The sequence below is a fragment of the Columba livia genome, chromosome 19 (assembly GCF_036013475.1).
Source record: "Columba livia isolate bColLiv1 breed racing homer chromosome 19, bColLiv1.pat.W.v2, whole genome shotgun sequence".
Taxonomy (NCBI): Eukaryota; Metazoa; Chordata; class Aves; order Columbiformes; family Columbidae; genus Columba; species Columba livia.
This window is the reverse complement of record NC_088620.1, coordinates 3,555,693-3,576,789: the sequence shown is the minus strand read 5'-3', so window position 1 is coordinate 3,576,789 and position 21,097 is coordinate 3,555,693. Positions and strand designations below refer to the sequence as shown.

Here is a 21,097-nt window from a genome sequence, read left to right as displayed (position 1 = left end):
GGCCCCGCTCGCCTTTCCCAGCCAGGGCTGCTTCTCCATGGCCACATTGCTCCTCCTTCACCAGCCATAGCCGCCCATCGCGTCCCAAGGAACAAGTTTTGCTGCCGACCTCTCAGGACATTGACCAAGTTTGCCGTGTCTCAGACTAAGTTCTCACCAGGGAGACACCGAGTGCCTCGTGCAAAGAGACGCCAAGCAAAGCAGGTGGGAAGCGGCAGCGATTAAAGCCGGGAAATCCCTTGAAGATGTTCTCGGTCCACCAACATGGACATTCCTACCCCTGGAGAAACCAAAACTCAACTGAGGGACGAGAAAGGGTTAAATCACACATCTGCAATGCTATCCAGCACCCACCCCTACTCACTGTAACATGAAAATGCAGAGGGCAGGATGATTCACATCTAGGAAGAGCCTAGATTTATTTATTATTATTATTATTTTGTAAGGCCCACCAAAAGCTCCTGTTTTATGTAAAAATTTTTGTGCTCAAATAACACATTCTCCTACATCTGAGGCTGGACATGAGGAAGAAATTGTTGGCCCTGAGGGTGGTGAGAGCCTGGCCCAGGTTGGCCAGAGAGGTGGTAGATGAACCATCCCTGGAGACATCCCAGGCCAGGCTGGACGGGGCTCTGAGCAACCTGAGCTGGTGAAGATGTCCCTGCTATTTATTTCTGTGATTTGATGATCTCCAGTTGGTTTCACAAACAAAACACGACCAACAGAGCAAGATGCTCGGTGAATCACAGTCACAAGACGGGATGATCATGGGCAGGAGGTGCATGGACACCTCCCTGGGAACATCAGCTCCTGACAGAGACCAGGGGGAAAATCAGCATACAACTTCAAAGTAACATATGAGGTTTACTGCAAAAGTTTTTGGTTTATTTTCTGTTTCAAGCCGCAATTCTCTCACAGCTAACATGAGACTTGGCTTGTGGGTTTTTTGTCTCCTCCCCTCTCTGAGGCTCACCAGTGACTTTCTTGGAAGATCAGTCACATGAGAAAGTGCTTCCCATAAACACAAAGGGTCCTGATGTGCACACAAGTCTGTCCCTGATGATGTACACATTTCCTGTCCTGGGGACATGCCATTCAGCTTGGGATTTCCAGTGTTTAACACACTCCAGCTCTTAAAAATATACAATTTTATATATATCTACGTATCTCCCATTCTTGCTGCTTCTGCCACAGAGACAAGCCCAGCCTCTCAGGATCAGGGCTTTGCTTTAGGGCAAACCTGTATCCTTGCACGAACTCGGATGCTCCCAGCCCAGCTGTGAACGCTCCAAGTACCTGATAAACCCAAAGGAGCCAAACAGCCTGTCCTAGAAAGCAAAAACCAGTTTATACAGCAAGTCTGAGCTCAGAGCAGTCTGGGGGACATGTGCCCAGCAAGGACACACGGACACTGCGCAGGCACTGCCATGGGGCTCGTCCCACCGCAGGTCTCACTGTGCTGCAGACCCTGCCTGCTCAGGGCTCGGGCATACGCTTGTTTTCCAGGCAGCCCAACACTTTCGTCACGCACATGAGTTCAGCAGATTTCACAGATAATTCTGTGTTTGCAGCAGTAAACACAAACCGCTTTTCCCGCTCCTCCCCTTCTATGATCTACAAGCCTCCTCTGTTCCCTCCTTAGCCCCTTTCAAATACCAGATGTTCCATTTAGCTGTAAACCACTATAAAACACAACAAAAGATATGAATGCTATAAAAGGGACAATTTACTCCCCTCTCCATCAGTATTAAAGCATATGCTTGAAGAGAAAGAGTAAATTTCCTCTATGGGAACCTTTTAACCTTCCCCCTCTCCCTGTTTATCAAGCCCTGCTCGTTCGCAGGCTGAGCTGAAGCCCCGACGCAGGCAAGTGCAGGCAGCTGCCCGCACCGTGGTCCTTAACAGAGCCAGAGAGGCGTGAATCCCTCCTCATCCGACTTCTCATCACATCCAGAGGCAGCCGACAGCATCTCCCTTTGCTGGGCAGGTTCACCACCCGGTCAGCTGTCAGCACGGACCAGGAGCAAGCACAGAGCCAATGCTGCTCCTGACAAGGGTGCACAGGGCACCCCGCAAGACAGGAGATGCTCCCCGGGTTCAGCAAGCCTGGCAAACTCAATCCTGAGAAGCCAAGGGGCATCGCAGCAGGTAAAAGATGATTTATAACACAACTGGGTCTCTACCATGGGCAAGGCTGTGGAGTTTACTGAGGGGGGAGTTCGCTAGACCACACCACTGAGGAGCCAAAGGAGCGGAGTCAGGATGTGAGTCAGGCTGGTGGCTATCCAAGGAGGCGAAGGAGAATCTTCCAGCCAAATCCCGGCTGTCCAGACGGGTTACGAAACAAGACAAGGAGACTTCACGTCACCTCTTGCCACCCAAGCAACAGCGCGTCAGGCGGAACAGAGACCGGGGCAGGCAGAATCCTCTGTCCTGGAATAGGAAAGGCTTGCAGCCCCATATCAGGGTGAAACAACTTTTTCAGGAATTTCAGAAAGAAAACAAAAACAAAAAACAGGCTCTTAAAACTAGAAATGTTCCAAAACTTGTTCTGCAGGACTTGTTAGGCTGGGAAACTTGATGGTCAACAAACTAACACTCTTCAGTGACTTCCAGTGAGGACCATCAGGTCTTTGAGCCTACACACAGATTAGCAGCCTGACCCATCTGCACCTGTGTTTTTTCCAATTCTTTCTACAGCAGAGTCCTTCTGGTTTTTCCTAAAGCAAAAACACCCTCTAACACAACAGGAGAGGACACAGATGGTCCGGCTACTTATCAGAGATGTACCCCTGTGAGAACCTTTCAGGTTAGGTCATCTTAGCTAAACCTCAGCATTAACATGGACTGGACTCAACAGGGCTGAGCTAGTTCAGAATGGGATCCCAGTCAAATACTCCCAGACCTCCATCACAGAGGGTGGAGGGCAAGGAGTGGCTGCATTCGGGTTGTATCATCAGATGAAGCACAGCCCTGAGCTGCAACCAAAAAAAACATAAGGAAGTGAGGAAAAAGTCAGTTTTATTAGAAACAGACCTTTTTTTCAGGCTTTTTCTTGAAGGGGAGATAGAACACCCGGAAAAATAATTTCATTAACGCTGAGTTTGAAGCTGTCGAACACAAACTGTAATTAACAGCTGTTGTGAAAAAGGTGGTACTTCCCTCTCCTCATGACGGAGCATCGGAGGGCACATGGCTTCAAACAAGCAGGACACATCACCGGGGTTACAGGTAACATATAAATCACCCCAAGGATGTGCCCAAATTAAAGCCCTTGGGCTGATACCACCAGGAGAGCCAGGGTGACAACTGCAGGGACACAGACCAGGCTTTGCCTAGGGCCAGCGCTCACCAGCATGGCACCGTCTTCACTTCCCAGAGGTGCTGCAAGCTCACTGTACTTACCCACCTCCACATCAATCCCCTCCACACACCTTATATCTCCTGTAAGTCTTCCATCCCCCACTTGCACAGCACCCTAAATAGACAGGATCCTGGTACTCCCAGCTCTGCCCAGAACACCCCGGCAGCCCCAGCCCGTGCTAATGGGACGTGTGGGATGAGCAAATTTGAGATGCTACTGAACACAGGCTTAGGGGGAAATCCAATGGAGAAGTATTGCAGGGAAAACAGATCTGTCTCTTTAAGAAGGGACAAAGAAGTGGATCAAAAATTTGCCCTCAGGTCAGGCTGAAGCAACATTTCTGTCAGTGCCAAAAATCAGGTCCCGTCTGGTTCCAGATGAGCTGAAGAAAGCCAAGGGTCCCCAGCACTGGGCAGGGGCTCCCATGCCACAGGGTGATGGGTCAGCATCATCAGCTGAACAGAGTCAGATGATGATGCTCAACCCTTCGATACCACCACAGCCCCAGCACACGCCTTGCTTGCTTTAGCCTAAATTTCTGCAGCCCTAACCCCAACTGCCTCGCTCAAACACAGCCCTTAAGCATCACAAGTGTCATGGCCAAAAAATTGCCAGTTTCGCTCTGGAGGGACCAAGCGACAAGGTGCCCCATTTTCTGTGACAAGGTACCCGTTCTCTTGGCAGTACACCAGGCACAAAGGATCACCACCAGGAAGGACAGACAAGCCAGGCATTTTTTACAGCTCATCAACATGCTGTTGAGATAGAAGGCAGCTTCCCAGCCTGGTCCCAACTTGAAAAACGACCAAACTGACTGGGGGTTTTTTTTGGCTTTGTGTTTTTAAAGGCATCTATTCATTCAAGAGTCTGTTCCCAGTAGGTATTTAATGCAGGTATTTAACTCTCATCAATCATTCAAGGGGGGGAAAGGAAGTTTTTGCTGCTTTTCATGCTTTTTGGCATAGCCAGCAGGATCCATCTAACACTTTCCACCTTCTTCTGCCCCAGCAGAATACATATGAGCCTTCAGCTGCAGGTTCGGTTGGATCTTACAGCCTCCCCAAACAGCAAAAGAGAGGGTTCAACCTACCCAAAGAGCAAAAAAGAGGGTCCTACCCCCAGCTAGCACAAGGTCTTTGGGTGCTATTTGCCACGCAGGGGCTGGCAGGAGGGACAGCAATCGTTGCCTATTTGCAAGGAGCTCACGAGCTCGGCCGTACCAGACAGAGCACCTTTCTTCCCTGTGTAAGGCTCAGCACATCCGAACGGGAAGTCACTGAGACACAGTGAACAGTGATATGTAATGAGGCCTTTTTTTACAGCTTTTTTGGAACAGAACTCAATTTCAAGAATCGGAGAGTAAATAAAAAGCCAGAGGACCTGAGCAGAGTTAAATCACAGAGTAGCTACACAGACCTTGCTCAAACAACCCACCTACCCAGTCAGCTCCTATAATACTGAATTATATTTAACTATTAATACAATCATGACATATGGAACTAATTAAAAGCACTGTAGCTATAAAGCCTCCAAGTGGCATGTTAAAAATCCCAAAGCCTTGTGAATAATTACTGGTACCAAATACGCCAACGTGCCTTCATCTCCCATATACCTGGGGGAAGCAGTCACTACGAACCACCTGCTCCCAGTTGTCACGGCAAATGAGTGCCTACATCATCCATAAATATGACTTTGATACCAAATTATTGCCATCCTCCAGAAAAAAAATGACAGCCATGAAGCCACCTGACAGTTTGGAAGGGTATAGGGCATTTCACCCATCAATCGTGAGCAGGCAATTGTCTGCGTGGCTCCTTAATAAGAGCAAAACAAGAGCGGTGGGCAGCCGAGTCATCACGCCAATTATATTTGCTGCGTCTCATCAGTCTCAAGAGCCCTAATAAAACCTCCAGGCACTGCAGACCGAGATGGATTATCTCTAGAGAGATGTCAATATGCTTCAAAATAAGAAGCCTTAATGAGCTGACCATTACTGCTAACTTAAAGTCTGCACACACACAAATACGTGCATTAAATGTATGGCTGCTTCATTTCAAGCAGCCAGGGGATTTTGAAGCAGGAAAAATAATAATATCTATATTTAGCAGTGTCCAGGCCAACCTTAAAGGAAGTGTGAATGCAACATGATATCAATGGGAGTGTTCACATTAAAACAAATCGCATGATCAAGCCCAAGGAGTGCACAACCGCTTTGGTGTAGGTACCAATTTCCATCTCTTTAAGTACGCGGAGCAACATCAATGTCACAGCAGATAACAGTGCAACAGCGTGCTCGGCCAGCCAGGACAGAGCAATGGGAGGCTGGGGCAGGAGTTTGAGGGCTATTGCTTTTTTCTGAGTTGTCATTCTTTGGATGAACCCACATCTTCCTCAACTGCAGAGATTCAGGAGCAGAAGCACACCCAGAGCAGGGTGCAGGCTGAGCGCCCTCGGATGCGCTGGGCGATGCTGTCAGCCCCCGCAGCACCTTGCACGCTCACTTTTGATAACTCCCCATCAACCCCCCACCTGCAAAGGGGTCCGGCACAGCTGATCCAGCCCTGGATGTCTCTGCCTGGAGATGTGTCTGCACAAACCGCATTGCCTGAGCAGGGAGCAGCCTGCAGCACGGCTCACCAGAGCATCCCTGCCAACGCCAGGACACATCCGAGTCCCTGTCGGGAAGGATTAATTTATCTAAAGCAAATGCAAAATAATAATAAAAATAATTAATAATAATAATAATGAAGAAACAAACCCAAACCCACGCCGCCAAATATCAACCTCACCCAAATGTTTAATTTTTATCACACGCATTTTTATGCCTCAGCATGCTAAAATGCACGTGAGGAGTCATTTAATTTGTATTTGACCAGAGATTTAACAAAATTACAATTCAAACCTAATTATTGATGAAAATCCAAGGGTCTGAGACTTCCATCTTAGTCCCAAAAGGAGTTTGGGATGCAAGAGCAGCTGTACCACACAGCGCCAGAGGACTGGAATTAGTGCAAGGTACAAGGGAATGGGGCAAGAAGCGGGTTCTGGAGGCGGCTCCACACACAATGGGGGAGAAATGCTGTCCTGAGAGAAGGGGACAGGGATTGCCAGCCTGAGGGGTGTTACATCTGCCCTCATTTCCAGATAAAGACACCCTTTGTATCACATTCCCACAGCCAGCTGGCAAACCAGCTTGAATTACAGCCCCCAAAACCCAATCACGGTAATAGACATAATGATCAATAAGTACCGAGAGCAAGTACACTCCTCACACTTCCCACCTCTCCAGAAACGGCCTCTACAGCAAAAGCAATCAGCAGAAATTAAGTTTTACTCCAGGCTCATCAAAACTGGCCTCACATCCACCGACTCTTAGAACAGAACTGGGCTTTTTCCTGCTTATTTTGTTTGTCTGTAGAGGTTCAGTAGCTTTGGGTCATCCCATGCTACCAGGCACCACCAAACACTGGACTTGGGTCTCTGGAATTGAGCCTGAAAATGAAGCAAAATTGAGATCGCAACTGAATGAAGTGATTTTCCCAGCCTGGTTTCCCTGCTGAACACGCACAGGAAGGTTTTAGAAGGACGGGGACACCAGTTCAGCCTCCCCCATGGGTGCCCTCGCTGTGCTGTGACCTGATGCTCTCACCTCCCAGCAAAACCTTCAGCAGCTGCTGAAAAACAAACCAACCTGAAAGGGGATTTAACAAACAGCACACCAAGCACACAACAGTGTCTGGATCTTAAAGTGTTTCTTCACAGAGAGATGTGATTTCACCTCTGGCCTTTGAAGTGATGCTCACCTGGGGCAAAAATCTGTTTCTCATTACACACCTGCACAACCCCATTTGATTCACTGAGAAGGGTGGATGACAGCATACCACTGAGTGTTTCAAGTCTAAGCACAAGTGTCTTGTCCCCTGGCATTTTCACTGATTAATAAAGAAAATAATCTCTCTAGCAAGGCAGACGGCTGGCTAGCCAGCCCAGCCAGTCAGGCAAAATATGCATTTATCATCAGAAACAACCTCTGAAGTTTCTAATCACGCTCTGTCTTGCACATCCCTGCTCCCGTGTCCCAACGCATCACCACTGTGTGACAAAGATGGGTTCCTACAGTCTTCTTCTGAAATTTGGCCTAGGGAGACTTAAACTGCTCCCTGCTAGCTGCAGCGAGCCTGGGGCACTGCAGGGACGTGTGTCCCCACCCCAGGGACCCCCATCCTACTCATCCCTGGGCTGCAAGAGCTGAGGATGCACAGGAGGTGAAGAGCAGCAAGATGCCTCCTGTCTTTTGCTACCCTGCGGGAGAAGCCACATTGCCAAATTCAGGAACTGCCAGAGAAGCACTGAATACTTACAAGCAAGTATAAAGACTCAAGTCTAGATTGATTTGGGTCCCATCCTGGCTGAGGACAAGCTGAGTCTTGTAGCATCCTCTCCCACACCGGGCAATGGCTCCGCTCATCCCCATGGGCTCAGCTTTGGCCAGGCTGTGCCACTCTGCTCCCACAGCCAGGTTTTTGCAGAGACAACTACCAAATTATCTGATTAAGTCACTTCATGCTCCTCCCAAAGCTGGCAAAGCCGACAGGTGGGGTAGGCAGAGAGCAATTTCATTAAGGACAGCTGGGCCATAAACTCTCACCTCCAACAAGCAACACCTGCCTCAGCAAGAGCCTCCTCTCCAAACTGCCACTGGGATCTTCCCTAGATCACAGCTACCATTTAAAAACCCATTCTTAGTTCCCCACAGGGCAAATATTGAAGCAAAATTAGGTTTGTAGGGCTATAATGTTTCCTTAAAAGAAGAAAGGAGAAAAAAAAAAAAAAAGCAAAGTATGCCATTCTCAGCATGTTCTAAGAAAGCACCAGTCCCCACACATTTCCAGCTCCAGTGTGACAGTTTATTTTTGGAAACATCAGTTTGTACAGAAGACAGTTTAATCAGTTTATAGCCTGGAAAGCGAAAAGGAAACCTCACAGCACCGTTCCACCCTGGGAAGAGGCATCAGGACGTGTTGTTCTTTACACCAGCAGGTCTCACACACCAACACAAGCTGATTTTCACCACACGCTCGGGGTTGCCCACCCCGGTGCTTTGCAGGACCAAGGTCTCCAACTCCACAAGCCAGCTGTGACAGCCTCACACCCACGTGCACACAGCAAAACACACTTTGCTCCCCAAAGCACGGCTCCAAGTTTCGGGCCCAAACACCTGGCAGGGGAGCTCAGGGCTATGGGCTGTCCCCAACCCCAGAAGCTCACCCGGCACCCCGGGTTATGTGCCGAGGCCAAACAGACAAAAACCACCATCACCCTAGAGCAAAACTGGCGGAAGGAGGAAAAGGTGCTTGCCGGATAAGCGGCATGCTTACACAGCACATATGCAGAATTCGTGTTAGCATTATACATTATTTATTTCTGAATGTTCAATAAAGTTAAACAGAGTCTTGCATGCTCTTCCCACCAGGACATTTCCTTTCCCTTTCACCAATAAAACCTATTGTTGTTCAAAAATAAAAGACAAGGGTTTGCTGTCCACTCATCAACACAGGGGCTGCCGGGTAGAGAGGACAAAGTGCCCCGTTTCAGTTGTTTCTTGATCGATTTCACTTCCCGATTCCCATGCAAATACCGCGCAGCTCGGCTTGCAGAAACATAAGCACAGCATTTAAACTCAAAACAACCAGAGCTGCTTTTTTTTTTTCGTTTGTTTGTTTAAGCCTGCTTTCACCAAAACAACCAGAAATTGGAAACACTTCGGAGGAGGGAGCTTTCAAGTTCCCAGACCTGGAAGCCACGATGAGCGCGGTGCAGGGGGGTTACCGGACCGGCCGGGTCTCGACCGCTGAACCGGGACCCCGTTACCCATCGCCCCGGAGGGGCTGCGGCTCAACCGGGGCTGCGGCGCCGGGAGCCCCGGCCCGGGGGACACACACACACAGGGACTCGGGCACCGCATGGCTGCGCTCCCTGTCCAACCGGGACACCCTTGCACAGCACCAGGGTTTGGGGTTTTATTTATTTGCTTATTTTGCTTTTAATCTTCCCCGCCAAAGTTTTCTCCTCAAGACCAGCGCCCTCCGCCTGCTCCTCCAGAACATCAAAGCCCAACTAGTGCCTCGTTAAAAAAACCCAAGTAATCCCATCTCCTCTCTCTTAGCCGTATTATTTGCTTTTGTTTCGCGATGACTGTAAACAGAGGGATGTTTCCCTCTTTCCTAGGGTGTTTTTTCTCCGTCCCAAAGCCCTTTCCGGGGCGGACGCGGATCCCACCGGGGCACGACGGGCGAGGAACCGGGGAGCTACAGACCGGGGTGGGGAGGATGAAGCAGTCGGTCTCCCACGCATCCCCTCCCCAAACGCGCTCGCATTCACGCATCCCACCAAGTTTTGAGAGAGCAACACCCTCACCCTGGGAAGGGGGTGCTCCTGGGGGTCCCCCAACTACCCATCCCCTCCCTACCTGGGACATCTGGGGCCTGAAGTTGATGTCCTTGAGGTCGATGGAGCCGGGGGAGAGGTTGTGGAGCAGCTGGCAGAGCAGGACCCCGTCCCGCAGCGCCTGTGCCAGGTCGAAGACCACCGCCGAGGGCCAGACCACCCGGTGGTTCGGGGGCAAAACTTTGCAGTCGATGAGCCAGCGGCCGCACTGCCGCCACTCCTCCATGGCCGCGGGCCGACGGGGCCGCCGCCCCGCTCACACACCCGGCCTTCCTCCTCCTCCTCCTCGCCGCTCAGGGTCAGCGGGCGGCCGCCCGAGGGGCTGCTCTGCACCGCGGCACCGCGCTACCGCCCCGCTCCATCGCTGCCCGCCGCCCGGGGAAGCATCGCTCCGTGCCGGGGCTCTGCGGAGGAGGAGGCAGGAGGAGGAGGAAGAGGGGCGGCGCGGAGTTTTCCGGCGGAGGGCTGCCCCTGCCCCCGCTGCGGCCCCACCGCCTCGGCAGGGCTAGGCGCGCCGCATCCTCCCGGGAACAAAGCGGAGTAGAAGGGGGAAACGGGACACCGAAACCGGGCACGGCGGGGCCGCCCACGCGGAACTTCGTCCCCCTGCCCCGAGGAAACTTGCAGCAGCCGCCGAGAGGCCCCACCTGCGCGGGCGCGGAGCTGGCGCTGGGGACGCCGCTGCCGCGGGTGCGACTTTTCCCCGCCCGCCCCGGGCAGCGGGAGGAGCTCCTGGGCCGCCCCCGCCGCCCCTTTGTCTGCGGGAGCAGGGGGCGGGGTGCGCTCCACGCTGCCTTGGCTTCCCCCCTTTGCCCCCCCCCTTCCCTTTTTTCCCTTTCTCCTCTTTGCATCCCTTTGCTCTCCCGCCGCTGCCGTTTCGCTCTGTGTTCCGGGAAAACCGCGCCGAGCCGCGCTGCTGCTTCACCCTCCAGGGACACGGAGCTGCCATCCCCACTTCGTAACCGGGGTGTCCCCCCACTCCCCGGGACCCCCACGGTCCCACCGCCCCTCACACGCACGGCCCCAGCTTGCCGGGGGGGGCAGGACCCGGCCGGGGCCCCTCAGCTCCCGCTGCCCTCGCACACAAGCCCGGGCTTTGTCTGACCGTGCATTCCCACTCTCCATCTCATGTTTGGGTTGCAAACAGCGCAGGAGCTCTCGTATTCCTCGACTTCCAAACGTGAAGGCAACTCCTGTAATTAATTACCAGTGTATTTAGTAAAAACCTCAACTCTCAGCCATTAACTCCTTGGCAGCAAAACTCTTGAAAAATCTCTGATTTTCACTGGTGGCTTCCATCCAAATCAGCGCAGTTTACAACAGCCTCTTTTCAAATCTGCTCTGAGTTTTCTTCCGAGATCCTCTCCCCAGAGTTTGTCAATTAATTTCCAGCCCGGCTTTCCAGAAAGCCCAGACCGGAAGCCGAGCCTGGGACGAAGGGAAGCTATTAACCTGGATGTCAAACAAATGCAAGGCTAATCTCTTCCAAATGTAGCCAAGCGGAGATAAAGAAGAAAGCACAACTCTACTGGCATGAGCCTTCATTTCCAATGTAGGAAGGAGGATCCCCCACAAAGAATGAAAAACAATTGTTTAATATTCCAAGGAAAGTTTGGTAGGCTTTTTAATAACACAGAGGCACTTATTTTAGCGTGATGTGGTGGCACCCAATCTGTTTTGGGTCTGGCTGTGTGCAGTGCCCGCTGCACCCCTGGCAGGGCAGGGTGCGTGTAGCACAATCCAAGAGGGAGCAGCACCCACATGCCCCGATCCTGCAATCGGAGCTGCACCCTGGGCGTATGCAGGAGCAGGCTGATCACAATCCGCGCTTCCCCATACCCTGCGGAGGTGATTTCTCAGAATACCTTTCTAATTCGTTAATAGTTCTCCATGAAGCCTTACTTTCCAGCCACTCATTAGGTCTCCAGCAGCACCCACTGGGCAGGAATCACGAGGCTACTGAAAGGAGTGGAGTCCTGCCAGCGATAATTTTGGTTGACTCTGTGCTAGTTTGCCTTGTGAGGTCAGGTCTGTAGGTAGAGGACGACAGAGGAGTTTATTATATGTGTATAATTAAAGCTGCTAGTTACAGTCTGGCTTTTTTATTGCATAATAAAAAGGATACTTGGCCCCTGGACACTTAGGAACAATCACTGCAGCTGCAGAGCCAGCATCTGTGTGGGAGGTGTTGAAGCAAATACATTTCTCGCCTACCTCTGCAACAATCAAAACAGCTGATGGCAGAGATATTTTTGATAGCAGCTGAAAAAAATCCCCAACAACCCCAAACCTGTAAGACAAGACCCAGTGAAGAGCGTGTATCCCACACACACACGTGTGAGCTGCGAGCTGCAGATTGTACAAATATCCTGAAACAGGACGGGGTGCACGGAGAGGACCCAGATGCTGCTTTCAGGATGTACCTGGAGCTAAAAGGGAGCTTGCATACAGTAAAGAGATTTAATTTTGTGCTAGAGCTGGTGCTTTCGTGCCCCTTGGTACTGCTGGGAATGACAGCCAGGGACCGACAGACAGACAGACAGGGACAGACAGACAGACAGGGATGGACAGACAGCCAGGGCTGAGGCTGCTGACCCACACACAGAGGCGGACACCACCCTCTGCTGGGGACCGAGCGTGGAGCTTCTAACCAGCTTCGCTCTATGTGCTCTTATCACTTTCTTGCATGAGAGAAGCCTGAGAGGCGACTGAACACACTAGAAAGATGATAACAGAAGGAACATCAGGCTTCTTCATCCCCAAATATCTCAGTGACTGTGTCCAAGGACAGAGGGGGTGTGAGGGGGTACATGGCTGGGGAAGCAGCGGCTGTTTGGGAATATCACAGAGCTGCTAGGGAACATCATAGTCCAGCGCAGAATGGGCAAAAATAGTCAGAAAATATGGATGGATGGATGGATGGATGGATGGATGGATGGATGGATGGATGGATGGATGGGAGGGAGGAAGGAAGGAAGGAAGGAAAGAAAGAGGGAAGGAAGGAAAGAAAGAGGGAAGGAAGGAAGGAAGGAAAGAAAGAGGGAAGGAAGGAAGGAAGGAAGGAAGGAAGGAAGGAAGGAAGGAAGGAAGGAAGGAAGGAAGGAAGGAAGGAAGGAAGGAAGGAAGGAAGGAAGGAAGGAAGGAAGGAAGGAAGGAAGGAAGGAAGGAAGGAAGGAAGGAAGGAAGGAAGGAAGGAAGGAAGGAAGGAAGGAAGGAAGGAAGGAAGGAAGGAAGGAAGGAAGGAAGGAAGGAAGGAAGGAAGGAAGGAAGGAAGGAAGGAAGGAAGGAAGGAAGGAAGGAAGGAAGGAAGGAAGGAAAAACTTAAATGCACAAACACATCCAAGGAGACTGTACCTTACAAATCAACCAAAACACACGTGGGAAATGGCCACATTTCACAGCAAAATGTATTTGGAGCAGCCCTCTGAAGAGCCAAGAACTCCCCGTCTCCAAACCAGCCAGTGTCTGTGGATTGCCATTGCCACCTTCTGGATCAGACCAAGTGTGCACCAGCCTGTCCCAAACGCCGTGGACATCTGTCACCAGCTGGAGCCAGGGTCCCCAGAGCAGGAGCTGTCACGGCTGCTGTCACCGCAGAGCTCGGGCACCACCAGCAGCTGTCAGCGGTTACCCGTCCAGCCTACGTGCCATTTACATCGCGCCCTTAGATTCTGTGATCTCCTTTCACCAACTATTTTAGGAAACATGCGCAAGTCACAACACGGGGAACACGCTGCTCAGCAGCAGCTCTCGCTCCGTCATCAGCGCGGGACAGATCACACAACTATTGAAGCGCTGTCCTGTTAATCTACCAACATTTGCTGGGTACAGATGATAATTCTCTGCCTGGATCACCTACAGCTGGTCTACCTGCCCAGACAACTTGTACCTCGAAAGAGTCATTGCAATTATCCTCCTGCTAACAGGAGCTCACGTCTCCTCCTCCCCAGGCACCGATGGGGGTTACTGCCTGCTGCTGTGTAAAGGGAGAGCAGGAAAATTAACCCAGCACAACCCCATGCTGGCAGGAGGGGTGAACTGGATTCTCTTCTTGTATGGGTGTAACGGGGGGGCAGTCAGCCACAAACATTCCTTATTTAGCCTGGAAAACACTAATGCTGGTGGGTAGCGCCTGTAAGTGCAGCTCCACTGCAAAAGGCCTCCCGAACTGGGGATCAAGCAGGTGGAGACACCAGTTCCCTGGGCATTTTGCTGTGGAATAATCTCATTTACGGGGCGCAGGATGCCCCAGCTGTGCTGAATACAAGTGATAACGTTTCCCCAACACCATCATTGCGCTGCCAGGACAGCTTGACCCGCCAGCTTTCCTCCACCAGCTCCACTCCCAACAGCTTTCCCATCAACATCAATAGACGCAAATGTTATCACAGTTCTAAGGGGCTGAGTAAGGAGAAAATCACCCAGCCCAGCTCTGTACTGCAGCTGTGATTTACAGCAGAGGTGGGGCTGAGGCAAAAGCAAAGCAGAGATTTCCTTGGAGGAAGGAGAAGAACAAACCATCAGCTGGGCAGCGCCGGGTTTCACCTCATCTGTTCCACTGCTGCTGCTTCCAGGGTTTGTTTGGGAAGGGTCCTGTAGGCAGATGTCTTGAGGACTCACGGCGAAGGCTCAAGTGGATGGGCAGAGACAGCTGTTGGCTTTCAGAGTCCTGCAGTTTCCAGTCCTTCTTGCCTTATCTTAGCAGTGTAACCACTCCGCTTACTGGCTTATTCTGCTGTGCTCTGAGTTCGAAGATAACAGTCCCAGTAATTTTTCAGAGAGGTCCAAGACACCTTATCCATGCCACAAAACTAAACCTGGTTCACTAAATAACTTTGCATTTTGCTCTGCAGCTTCCACAAGGTGGGGCCTGGGCTGGCTCCTCCGTGCTAGAGGGAGGCGGATTAAGCAGCAAAGTCAGGACATTCCTGATAATAAACATTTTAATAGTGTATTCATTCTTCCTTTTTTCTTTCTTTCCTCTTTGTGTTTGGTCTAAATCTGCTGGGAACGGGGAATTGCAGCGTGCCTTCTATCTCACAGAGCCAAACCACTGCATCTTGTTTGTGTCCATGAAGGCCAAACCGAACAGCAGCAGCGCCTCGAGTAGCTCTGCAACAGATAAGTGTATCGGGTCCTTAACGGGAGATTAGATGGCGCTGCGTTCACAGGAGATAAGAAGATTGGAAGCTTAAATTTAGCATCATCAGAAAAAGAATAAGCCCCACAGCTGTCTTCAAAACATATTTCTCGCTGTGCTTGCCAGGGGACGTTTGGGCTGAGGAACACGCTGGAGCAGACTGTGATGACAAGCACTCAGTCACGCTCCTTTTCCACGCAGCCCACCCTATAGATGTACCCGTGCCACTGTCACCGCGACAGTCGCATGAGGCTCAGCACACACAGGGTGTCCTCTACCTGTCTTCAGCCCACAACAGGCACTCACAGGGGAGCCTGAGAAAACTGGAGGAGTGTGAAGGTACCACGCACCCTCTCAGCACAAGTGGCTGCTACACCAGTCACCCACCAGAAAGGGGACGGAGCAGCAACACTCTTTGCCTTGGCTGTAAATGCCAGGGCTGGGACCTGGCACCTTCAGCAGCTTTGGCGGCTGCTCTCCCCAGGGCAGCCCCAGATGGGTGGGCAACCACAGGTGCCCCTGATCAGCCCCCGTGCCCCCCACGGGCTCTGCACATGCAGGGTTGGGCGTCCCTTTAAAATGTTCTGTGCACTCAAAGGGTGCTGACACCCGTGGGACCTGGGTACCCAGCATGGGGAGCCCCATTGCTGCGCCCCGGACCCACACCCCTCAACTCGGGATGCTCCATTGCTGGGTCCCGGACCCATACACCCCCACTTGGGATGCTCCATTGCTGGGTCCAGCACCCACACACCACACTCAGGGAGTCCCATTGCCATATCCTAGACTCACACACCCCACTCGGGGTGCTCCATCGCCATGTCCTAGACCCACGCACCCCACTCGGGATGCTCCATCGCCATGCCCTAGACCCACGCACCCCACTCGGGATGCTCCATTGCCATGCCCTAGACCCACGCACCCCGCTTGGGGATCCCCACCGCCGCTCCCCGGGCTGCCGCCCGCCCCGGCCCGCGGCCCCCCCGGTCTCCCCGGCCCCCCCGGCGGCGGTTCTGGCTCCTCCCGCCGTGATGCGCTCGGGAAGCGCCGCCGCGGCAGCTCCGCCGAGCGGCGCCGGGGCCGGGCCGGGCCGGGCAGCAACGGTGGGGCCGGGCAGCGCCGGCGGGGGCGGGAGACACGCGTGGGGGGTGCGAGGAGCCTCGGGGTCCGTAGGGGTGGTGGGGGTGCCCCGCGGGGGGTGCGCAGGGGCAGGAGGGTGCGGGAAGCCCCCGCGGGGCCGGGGGGGGTGCGCGGTGCCCGTGGAAGGGGTCGGGGGATTTCGGGGGTCGGGCGGGAGGTGGGGGGCACGGTGGAGCTGGGAAAGGAGCCCGCGCAGGGCAGGGAACCCCCCTGCCAGGCCTTGGGGTGACCCTCTTTGTGCCACCAGGTTGAAGCCTTGCAGCGGGGCGTCAGGAGGCGATGGGTACCCCAGCTCGGGTACCGTAACCGGGGCTGGAGGCGGCATCTTCTCCTGCATCCCTGAGTACGTGACTGTCCATCAGTCTGGCATCAGCGTGGAGAGTTCATGCACAGGCCTGGGTGCTGCTGACCTCGTAGGTCTGACCTCTTAGGCCTGCCTTATAGCTTCGGGATCTTTTCTTCAGGGAAGCAAAACACGTCCAGAGCCGCTCAGCCCGACCTGCCCGCGCTGTGGAGCCACCGCTCGCACCTGCTGGGATGCTCCAGGGACTGTCAACAACAAGCAGCTCGCGTGTGTGTGGTCCCTTTGCAAGATGAAACACGTAGCGGCATCACTGCTGGATGAGGTTTCAGCCATCCTGGCTTGTTATTTAAACAAGGCCAGGCTGCCAGTTGTGGTTTTTGGGTGTGGGTACCCCTGCTCCCTCTCCTGAGCGGTATGTTCACCGACCATCAGCTCGTGGGTCGCGAGAGCCGTGGCACTGGGGATGTTCTCCTTGAGCTCGAAGCAGCAGCAGCTGACCTGGACTGAGCCAGTGGGGTGTATTTCGGAGCTGCCAGGAAGGAGCTCTCGCCTTCGGAGCCACCCCTGAGCAGATGACGGACAAGGTGATGAACGGGAGGGTGCCCCTGCCTGAAAAGGCCTTGTCCGAGGGCTACGCGCGGCTGCGGTACCGGGACACCTCCATGCTCATCTGGCAGCAGCAGCAGCAGAAACTGGAGTCGGCGCCCCCCAACACTTACCTGAGCCGCAGTCGGAGTATGTGGTACTCGCAGTACGGCAACGAAGCCATCCTGGTGCGGGACAAAAACAAGCTGGATGTCTCCAGGGACACGGGGCAATCGAAGTTCTGTGCTATTATGTAATTTCGGTGGTTTGGCGTTAGAAAGCCACACGTGGAGACAAACCAGACTTGCATCAAGCTGGGGGAGATGGGTTTGCACCATCCTCGCAACAGACCTGCGGCTAAAGCAGCGTGTGTGGGATGAGGCCAGAAGGGCTGTCTGAGGTTTACGGTTGTTTTCACTGTTGGTAGTACCAGATTTTGCATGTCATTGAGTGTGTGTAGCAAAACCAGTCTCGCTCAGGAACTCACGAGCTTGTGTTTGCTGCCTGGCATCTTGGCAGGGTCCGTGCTGGACCATGTGTTGCTTCTAAATGGCTTGTGTACCGTGAGAAACACCCGCTGTCATTTGGGAGCCGTCCCCGGCAGGCACTTTGACTTGCTGGTCCTTACACATTGTGAATTCCGGTGGGAAAGAGGCAAGTGCAGATCGTTTCCATCGAGGCCAAGGTTTTAGGAAGGTGACCTGCAAAACTACCCGGCCGTTACTTGTTCTCCTTGCCCTGCCTCCCTTTACTGACTGCCCTGGAAGTGGTCTCTCACAACCAGGTAACAAAGGGATCTCTTGTAGGTGAGAAGAGGGAAAGAATGTGTTGAGAGTTTCACCTGAGCCTTCAAAACACCTGGCAGGAAAAGTGCGCTGCAGTTCCATCCTGCGCAAAGCAAAGGGCCCTCTCTGGTGCCACAGTTTGGTATCATGGTAATAAGAGACAGGAATTCACACAGATCACCAAGTGAACCGCCCGAAAGGGAGGGACAGGCCCAGGAAAGCACCAGGAAGGAAGCGACTATAAATACATCTGCTAAGGGACGTAAGGAAACTCCCCCCCCGGTCTGTACCTGCCCCCAGAGATCTGTTGCAGAAGGAAACAGTTCACTGAAGTTCGCTTCGCATTTAAGTTTTAATGCACGCAGTAGCTTGGAAGAGTTTATCTTCCAGTTTGGGTTGGATAGTAGATTCAGTGCATGTATTTTTGAAGTTGGGTCTGGGAGTGTTTGTTTCAGCTAACTGAGGGGTTTTAAGGGGGAAAAACACTACAGTTGCACTTCTTGGGGACAGAGATTGCTTTTGGGTTGTTTTGTTAAAGCTGAATCCCTAACTTGCTCAAGGCAAGATCAAACTGAGAAGCTCAACCCAGCAAGCCCCTAAACCTGCATTAAAAACAAAGCAGTACCACTTCTAGAGGTGCTAATTATGTGCCCAGGGTTCAGCATTAAAGTATAATATTGGGCTTAAGTCCTAGACTCCCTTTATGTCCTGCCTGGGACGTCCCCCTGCACACGTGTGCCTAATCCAGCAGCGCTTAGGTATAGGCTTAACTTTGAGCAAATCAGTATTTGATGTTGACTTCAGTGTGGATTATTTACCTGCCTAAAACTAGGCACAGGCATTACTTCTATTATATTTATCTAAAACATCATTTGCATTTTTTGAGCACTTTATTAGGTTTTCTTTTAAGATGGTGAAGAACCTTCTCCACCTCTCCCATGTGGGTTAAATGGTAGAACACACACACTCGAGTTTGCTGACCAGAACAAACCTGTTTTAATGCGAGATCATAGAGGTCTGATGTCCTCAGCCCTGATCTGTGGCACGTGTAGTCACTGCAAACTACAGGCAGCTCCTTTTGTATTTTAAAGTACTATTTATGCATGGGTTGATGTTTGGTGCGTGCTCATAAAATTAAACCTGTTGATGGGCCTCAGCGCTTTGCAAACCTGCACATTGCTCTGTGTGCTCAAATAGATCTTGCCAGGACTAGCTCTGGATGGGAAGTATTTTGGTGAATAAGTGTTGTTCCACTGGGGAAAAAGCATCAGTTGAGATTGACAGAACCAGCAAGACACACGAGCCATGGCAGTGGTGGCAGAGCTCCTACACCGAGCAGGTGAAGGTAGAGCAGGACCCCGGGCTCAGTTGTGAGCAAACAGGTGATGATTTACAGACACGGGCAGGAGGTTGGACCGAGAGCTCCCCTGGAACCGCAGGAGGTGGGTTCAGGGCCTTCCCTGCAGCCCAGGGGAACGTGCAAACTCTGGGAGTTTAGGGAACAGCACATCTCCAAAACCAGCTGTTCATTTTCTTTTCTTATAGAAAAATCAGGGTTTGTGTTTTGTTTTTTTTTTTTTTTCTCAGAAAGTTGATTATTTTGGGTATCATCAGTCTCTTTTTGTTCATGCGGCTGGTAAACCAAAATTAAGTTATTTGAAACATTAACTGGACTATACAAGAATAAAAACTTGAGTATGTGCATAAATTCTTCCAGGATTAAGCTGGGCACGACAATACAGGAAGAGTGTGACTTGTTCTTCCATCTCTGTGTGACCGTGACTGTATTATTTCCGTATCTGTGTGTCCTTATTAGTCACAGGTTTGTGGAGTAGCTGCTCTGAGCATTTCTGTAAACCACTCGTGTAGTGTCAATGCACTTGTTTAAAACGCTGTCGTAGCCTCTTGGATAAAGTGCATTAAAATGGTTTGAATGCATCATCAGGAGCAGCTGTTTGTCTTCTGCATGTTAATCACTTTGGCACATGCAGCTGTTTTCACTCCCAGTTCTACCCAGGCAGAAGATGCAGTTTCTCCCAATAGGAATTATTGGGGCAGGGGGTGAGTCCCACCACAGTACCTGTGAAGATTGGCCATGGTTGGGGGAGGCTCCTCCAGGTTCTCAAGCCCAGGAGCCCTTGTCAAGTCTCAGAGGTGCACCAGGGGACAAGGACAGGCTCTGGGTGTCACACAACCTCCGTCCGTACAGATATTGGCGTGAGCCGAACCTCAGCTGTGTTTTCCCTGTCCTCAGCCTCTTCCAAGTCTGTCAGAAGCAGCTTGATGCACCTAGATGTAACTCACTAGTAAATGCTAAAGTAAACATTCGTTGCCCACAGGAAATTTTTAAAGGACATGTTGAACAAACATTTCCTTTAGGGGTTTTCAATACAACTAAGCAAAGCAGGTTTGCTGAAACCTCAGCAACATTATGGCTTTTAAACCCAGTGAGCAGGAACAGGGTTAGAGAAAGATTAACCCTGGGGAAACGTGGCTGTTGTAACCCTTACCTTACAAATAAGCCGTCAGACATGCATCTGAGAGACCCAACAGCAAACCCAACCTGAACCCTCTCCAATGACTAAAACAGATCTTGGCCACCGTACAGTAATGACAAGACTCTGCTGTGAATGTGACCAGCCCCATCTCCTATGTCCTGGTCACCCCAGCCGGTTCCTCCTTCAGGTCTTGGTGGCTTTACACTGGTCAGCATTACACCTGCATGGAAAACGTTACTTCTTCTTGAGCTGAACTTACCTCAATCAGATGCAATTCTCACATAATCCAAGACCCCTTCAGACTGTAGGTTTCTAGGAAAAGTCCTTCCTTGACTGCCCTGGTGCACTAAAACAGGTGAGCGTTGCTCTCACCACCAACAAGGTGTATTTAGAGCATGTTTAAACTAAACCAGGATTCAGAGACCCCAAGGCCCCAGGCTCAGCCCTGCTCTGACGGCAGTTTTACCCATTCATGTAACACTCCAGCAGCGCCAACAGCCGCACTTGCAAAATTACTTCTGAACTATTTAAATACTCGTGGCACTAGGACTCTCCATACCCAACTGCTCCACCAAAGCTCTACGGGTTTAACTGGAGCAAGTGCAGCAGCTGGAAGAGGAGGTGAAGAAAGGGAGAGGAGAGGGGAAAATACGTGATCAAACTGCACACACAAAACAGTTTTTCTTTTTATTATGAAAACAAAACAAATACCCAGGACCAGGGTCCATAATTACCAGTAACATCAAAGATTACCTTCTAACTTTTTTTAAATTCTGTTGTGTTTGAGGCCAGCAATTGCAATAAACAAGCTAAACTACTTACATTGACTCATTT

The 21,097-nt window shown here is 51.7% G+C and overlaps 2 protein-coding genes across 7 annotated transcripts in view; one reads left to right on the top strand and one right to left on the bottom strand.

The window, feature by feature from the left end:
* Positions 1-10,537, bottom strand: part of VAV2 (vav guanine nucleotide exchange factor 2) — a 117,102-nt gene extending 106,565 nt beyond the window's left edge. For 2 of the 6 annotated variants that reach the window (XM_065035686.1, XM_065035685.1), the window contains exon 1: positions 9,834-10,535. In XM_065035686.1, the coding sequence (XP_064891758.1) occupies positions 9,834-10,037 (204 nt within the window). In that variant the 5' untranslated portion in view covers positions 10,038-10,535. Of the gene's footprint in view, positions 1-7,725; positions 9,770-9,833 lie in introns of those variants that run through there. The other 4 variants (XR_010467180.1, XM_065035683.1, XM_065035687.1 and 1 more) reach the window with 4 other exon arrangements.
* Positions 10,538-16,729: 6,192 nt separating this feature from the next.
* Positions 16,730-19,703, top strand: BRD3OS (BRD3 opposite strand). The gene has a single exon (XM_065035662.1). It carries the CDS (start codon positions 16,968-16,970, stop codon positions 17,235-17,237), a length of 270 nt encoding a protein of 89 aa, XP_064891734.1. The 5' UTR covers positions 16,730-16,967; the 3' UTR covers positions 17,238-19,703.
* Positions 19,704-21,097: the final 1,394 nt, after the last annotated feature.

Bases quoted from the DNA above. Each gene is read 5' to 3' on its own strand.
- BRD3OS (XM_065035662.1), top strand. From the start codon at position 16,968: ATGACGGACAAGGTGATGAACGGGAGGGTGCCCCTGCCTGAAAAGGCC.